At 43.0% G+C, this 6,373-nt stretch overlaps 1 protein-coding gene across 1 annotated transcript; it reads right to left on the bottom strand.

Annotated features, from left to right (window-relative positions):
- Window positions 1-4,361: 4,361 nt before the first annotated feature.
- Window positions 4,362-6,041, bottom strand: LOC112903118. Its single transcript, XM_025972334.1, has 4 exons — window positions 5,685-6,041; window positions 5,366-5,579; window positions 5,045-5,233; window positions 4,362-4,850 (listed from the first exon to the last, which is right to left on the bottom strand). Exons 1-4 carry the CDS (start codon window positions 5,987-5,989, stop codon window positions 4,617-4,619), a joined length of 942 nt encoding a protein of 313 aa, XP_025828119.1. The 5' UTR covers window positions 5,990-6,041; the 3' UTR covers window positions 4,362-4,616.
- Between the last annotated feature and the right edge of the window lie 332 nt (window positions 6,042-6,373).

Here is a 6,373-nt window from a genome sequence, read left to right as displayed (position 1 = left end):
TGCGTTAATCAGCTAAACGTTAGATCTTGTTTGGTTGGGCTAAAGCTAATTTTTAGCTAGGGCTCAACATTAGCAAGCTAAAAATTAGTTGGCTAAAATTAGCTAGTCATGTGTTATTCGGATAAAGAGCTAATAATTAAATTGCTAATACATTGCTGGAACCTATTATTAGCCCAAATTAGTCACCCTCAATCAACTAATGGGCTAGCAATTAGTAAGGGATCAGCTTGTTAAAAATTAGCCCATCTTTTAGCAACATGTTTGGATCAGCTAATGCTAGTTTGTAGCTGGCTAAAAATTAGCAATGGAATCCAAACACCCTTTTAAGTTTACTCCCTTCGTCCCCAAAAGAATGCAACTCTCGCTTCCCGAGGAGTCAAACAGTTTCAAATTTAATCAAATTTATATAAAATAAGTATCATTAGATTAATTATATAATATATTTTCATACCTAATCTATTTGAAAGCATACATGTTAGTAATTTTTTATATAAATTTGATCAAATTTAAAATTATTTAACTTATTGAGAAGCCAGCGTAAGCAAGCAGTCCGTTTCTCTCCTCTCTCCTACCTCACACTTACTAATGTATGGGCAGTATGCAGTGGGTGTAGTTGGCGCCGTAGAATCGTGGTAAATATGGGACGGGTGGTCTCGGTGGCCCCAGCCCCGACGAGCTTGACTTGAGCCCCCGTGGCCTGTGCTCACAATCATAGTAGTATAGTACCAGCTAGCGGCTCTGTCACCAGACCTGCCCACCCTGCCAAACGCCCATCATTGGCCGGAGACGAAGGCAGCGTAGCCGGAAGGAAGGAAGGAAGAAGGGCTTCTCCGCGCGCTGAGACGGTAGTGCCGTTCTTCTCGCCGCCGCGGCCGCTGTTTACGTTCCTGCGTTGGGCTGGGCTCCTCCCCCCGTCCGCCTCCCCATATATGGCGACAACAGCCCAGTGCAAATCGGGCCTGGCAGCCCAGCAGCAGCATGCAGCCGTGCCGTGGGGGCAGTCGCTTTGCTCGGCCCAAATTTCAAACCGCGCTCGCTTTGCAACAGTTGCCGCCAAATTAAAGAGAGACCGACGACCCAGGCCCAGTGACGAGGATGATGTCAAGTGTGTGAGCCAGCTGATAGGATAGCAAACGATCCGGATTCACCCACGCGCTGCCGCCCACAACGTCAAGCTTCCTCGCCAGAGTACTCGCCCACAACGTAGAGTTACTATTGGGTGATGACAACTCCGTGATCACTGGTAGCATGCCTGGAACACTTGGGTTCATGGCATCAGATACTACCACTTTGTACTATTGCAAAACCATTGCCTGAATATATCGACAATTCATTTTAGCAGATATGAAAATCGTATACTACTTCAATTTTAGTTTCTGAATTTCTTGACCAGAGTATGGATCTCTTGGAAAGGCATCACGCAAAACTGATCTTCTCAGCTTCGGGATCATGCTCCTTGAAGTGTTCACCGGAAAGCGACCCACAGATCCTATGTTCACTGGAGAACGGAGCATTAGGTAATGGGTTCTTGAGGCATGTCCTACGCCTCTGTTCTAGATGAGCAGTACAGGATGCTTCTTCTACCTGCAACCAGAACGACTTGCTTTCACCAATATTTGAGTTGAGTTTGCTCTGCTCAGCCGATTTCCTGAGAAAAGGATGTCGATGAGGGATGTAGTTGTGGCCCTGAAAAAGATTAAAAAAAGGATTACACCGAATGAACAGCATCAGCGATAGCGCATATTGCTAATACCCAATAATCGATGACCCTGAGTCAACAAGCAGGGGCGAATCTAGGGATGGGCCGGCCCACCCTAAGATTCGGCCCAACAACCATCATCTCTTAATTTTCCGGCTGTAGAAGCACCTTTGAACTTGCTTCCACTAATTATTTTCTTGTGTATAACAATAATACTAGGCAAATATGTCCATACGTGGCTCGGATAAAGGTCGTATAGGTATCGGATACGTATAGTTGTTCGTGCGTTAATTTATACGGGTTTACATGATCGAGTCATGGATGGAGGGCTGGTCCGACTCGCATACGGGATGGATCAAGTCCCACATGTCGATGACACAAGACGGACCAAACCAAAAATCTATATGGAAATGTTACGTGTTTTAGAAATAGGTAAAGATTTAAGTTGAATTTACTCTGCATAAGCGATTTCCTGACAACTGGATGTCAATGAGGGATGTAGGCGTGGCCCTGAAGAGAAGATTAAAAAGGATTGCACCGAATCGACATCATCAGCGATAGCGCATATTGCTATCCAATAATCGATGACTGTATCAACAAGGAAAGGCCAAAGGAAAAACTTGATCTTGTTTGCTTTTACTGAAAAGCACAGCGTCTTTGCAGCCATCTTTTACATATACTTTTCTCCTTAGTTCTATATTTTCTGAATACCACAGGTACATCTGAGTACTAGCATTTGAGGTTACTACACGGAATCATCATCGATCACTCACTGAAACCTGTGGTGCTATTGAGTCGTTTATGCAGTCAAAAGCAGAGGTTCAGTTGCTCAGCTTGTGACTGAGTTCCTGAAGTAAAAACTAGTTTACCCCGTGGTACAATGTGCCATGCATGATTGAATATTCTGCAATTATAGTCTTTGTGTCTAACCTTTTAGATTGTTTTGGGGTACGTAGGAGTTAACAAACAGGCGATGCTAGCGTCCAGAGAGCATCTCGTCAATCAAAACTGCCAGACAAAAAGGTTTTAGGATAGGAGTTAACAGGTCTATCCTGGTCAATGAAATGAGTTTAGAGTCCTAAACAAATTAAATTAGGCTGGAGAAGCCTACAAATTAGTTGAACATGAATCAGATGTCGCCATAAATAATGAATGACGAATGGCAAGCATTCGGATGAGGTTGCTATAGACAAATAGCTCGGCTGGCCGATGTCACTTGGCTTGATTTATAAGAACAAAAAACTGTTGATTAACTCTTATATGCCTGATTAATGCCACATGAGAGTCCGTCCTAGATAGTCTCAACCACGTCAATAATTGTGCATTTCACTGCAGCTGCTTGCATGGGAAGAGCATCTATCTCGCCCAACTGCTCTGTTGCGTAAAGCTTAAAATAACGTGGAGACACATGCTAAAAACCCAGAGCCATGTAACTACGAATTAGTTTGGCATCAGCCAGCTAATAAAAGATGGCGAACGCCAAACTGTAGAATATCTCAAATTCATGGTGGGTCAATAGAAACCTGCGAAAATCTTTTCACATAAATGGCATTGAGACCAGTAGGATGTAAATAGACCGGATACGGATGGATATCACCGATATTGTATTTATTTTCACATTTTCTATTGGATTCAGATTCGAACACGGATAGCCTCAGATATAAATACGAATCCGAATTGCTTCCATGAATAGACGTGTATCAAATACGGAGTGAACCAGATGCGGATAATGTCGGACACGAATGTCTATTCATATAACATGTGTTGTAACATTTGAACATCCTACGAGTCCAAAATTTAATTGAATTATGCTTAAGAAGCATATTAACAAACTGTCACATGACATTTCTAACTTATTACATAGATGTGAGAGATTCGATTACATGACATTCTAACTTGCTGCGTAGCTTATGTTGAATGTTGAATTGTGATCCAAATCTCGTTTGAGATGGCCGGGTTGGGAGTGTAGCGGAGGCCTGTCGCCGGAGGCTTAGGGTTTTTGGGTCGATCATCATCTTGTAAGCCGCCGCCATCAATGCAATGTTCCTGTAAAATTCTCCAGAAATAGTGAAGTCGTGACTGGCTGGTGCCCGTGGTTTTTCCCTTCGCCTTGAAGGGTTTTCCACGTAAATCTGCGTGTTGCGTTCTGTGTTTTTGGTTGATCATCTTCGTTATTCGCCTGTTGATTTCCTAACATTGAAAATACTCAATTATAAGACATTATAACTTAGTACATTGATGATACTTGACAAGTACTTGAATCGATTTTTCTATTCCAGGAGGCCAGATTCAAACTAAAATTGTGCTCGAATTGATGATCCTATCCTATTTTTTTTTCTTCTCTTCCTCTTGCAAAATCCCTTTGTTTTGGACATGGCATCCGACCTCGATGATTGTGATCCGGAAACGTAAAATTTGCAACTGAAACTCCAGACGTTACTACTGGTTAGAATCAAACAAACAGGAAATTAAACATGTCAAAGGCAAGCTAAATTGTATACATGGATATATACACAGATTATTGGACGACATAAAGGCGAAGCATGTTAGCGTGGAGCTGCCGAAGTTCAAGATTAACCATAGCAAATAGCTCTGGCTTGCAAATGTGCTGAAAGAGATAGCGGAAGCGGTGCGTCTCCACAACAAGTGTCGGAGGAGTTTATATGAAACTTGCATACTATATTGAAGGACAGAGAGATCTCATTATCATCGATCTTATGGAACATTATTTTTTGAGAAGGAACATGGCGAAAAGCGCTAGCACACACACACAATCAAAAGGAAAACAAATAGTACACGAGATGAGGACAGGAACAACCCATGTCCGTCTGCTTATTGTTGGAATGCTGGAAATGGACTCCACCGAAGCCATGCTCGAAGATTCTTAAACAACACTTTGTGTGTGGTGTAAACTTTTTTAGGCGACGTAAACACCAATTGCATCAACCGCTGCCCCAGCACGTGCATGGAATCCTACCACGGTTTTGTTGTCCGGAACCTGGCTACTGAATGCAGAACCATTTGCTCTTCCAAAAGGCCCATATGTCCTGATGTTGCTGACCAAAGTAAGTGACGTAACAACGGTAACTCCACCAACAGTACCAGTTGTTCCAAGAACTTGCTTTATAGTCTCAGATGGAGCAAGCGTGATCTGCATGCAAGGGAAGAAATTAAAACATCAGCAGAGATAACTATATTGCTGTTTAATCGCTCAGAAAATCTTGTTTTGTCCTGGATAATAATGGGTACAATCACATTCATATAGGGGGTATGAGAATAATGAAGGTAATAGCAAACAATGCATATAAGGTAACATGAAACAAAAGTATTAGGAAAATCCCTCACCGTCGCAGTAAGTGCACCATCACCACCCCATGGTCCAGCAGTTCTGTTCTGACCAGTACGGTCAGTGTAGGAGAACGCAATTGAGTTAATCACCTCACCAGATCTAATTGTCACAGCTTGAAGAGAGCGAGGTGGCTCTGGGATGTCACAAGCTGTTCCACCATTCCCACCCCAAGGTCCCATCTTTGTCTGTGCATAGGTGATGAAGCAACATACCGTACCAAAAAAAAAAGCTTCCATGTCATTAGGTGAGGCGCTTATACAGTATCTACTAGCATATAATTAAGTAGATTACAGTAAAAAAATGACAATGTATCTCACCACTTTGGAGATGCACGGACAAAAAGCACTGATATGAAGCTCCCAGGTACGCCCGTTATTGCGACGCCAATCTCCGATTTCTTTGGCGCGGACAACACCATTTGCACGGGCAAACTCTCCAGTCCCACCTACGATTGCCCATTCACCATCTAGGCCATAACCATCTCCGCCGACAGCAAAATCTCCAAGCACCTTAAGGCTAGACCCCTTAAACCTAATTATTAGCGTAGCCAAGACCAAAAGCTCAGCACACAAACTAGATATAATAAGATGAATAATCTAGTTGAAACACTGATGCGAACTCTAAACGGTGGCAAACCTGGTGTCAGTGAACGATATGCTGCAACACATTAACCAGTTCTGCTCAGCTTTACCAGAACCGAGATGCATGCCTCGGGCACGTGCAACAAGGTTTGAATCGGTGGCGAGACCATCACGTATGACCCAGTCACTAGCAGCGACCACACCAAACATCATAGGAAGACCTGGATTCACTACAACTTTTTGGTTAGCATCTGGTGTTCCTTCTAGCTGCTGGAACATGTATAAGTGGAAGAGATGCTCTTTCTGCATAATCTCTTGGCAAACACCACTCTGGTAGTAGGAAGGATTTGTGGCGGCCATAGTTACTGGATGTGTGGGGAGGTAATGGTGAGCAAGCTATAGGAATGTGGTGCCTTCGGTCTGGAAATGAATAGAGTGAGGATGGCAATTTATAGGCTAGTTTGAACGCAACGAATTCGCATGGAGATTGGTATATGCCTCTCGCACATACAATTGCGTATAGCCTGCTAACCTGATCTAATATGACTGGATGCTTAGTTAGTTCGTACTGTATATAAAAAAGTTTGTGGCATGTGCAGAAGGGGTTCCTCTGCCTGCTAAGATCCCTTGCACTTCCAGCTAGTCATTAATTTGTATTAGTACCGACTGCCAGACTAACAAATACAAGCCAAACTGACAACTACTAGCTTAACAAATGGCAAAAAATGTTTTAGCTTCTAAAAT

The sequence above is a fragment of the Panicum hallii genome, chromosome 8 (assembly GCF_002211085.1).
Source record: "Panicum hallii strain FIL2 chromosome 8, PHallii_v3.1, whole genome shotgun sequence".
NCBI lineage: Eukaryota > Viridiplantae > Streptophyta > Magnoliopsida > Poales > Poaceae > Panicum > Panicum hallii.
Note: the sequence above shows the minus strand (reverse complement) of the source record. Positions and strands in the feature narration are given on the sequence as shown.

Coding starts and splice junctions, on each gene's coding strand:
- LOC112903118 (XM_025972334.1), bottom strand. CDS start 5,989: ATGGCCGCCACAAATCCTTCCTACTACCAGAGTGGTGTTTGCCAAGAG. Junction 5,234..5,365: donor GTCCGTGCATCTCCAAAGTG/GTGAGATACATT, acceptor ACCTATGCACAG/ACAAAGATGGGACCTTGGGG. Junction 4,851..5,044: donor ATGGTGCACTTACTGCGACG/GTGAGGGATTTT, acceptor CCTTGCATGCAG/ATCACGCTTGCTCCATCTGA.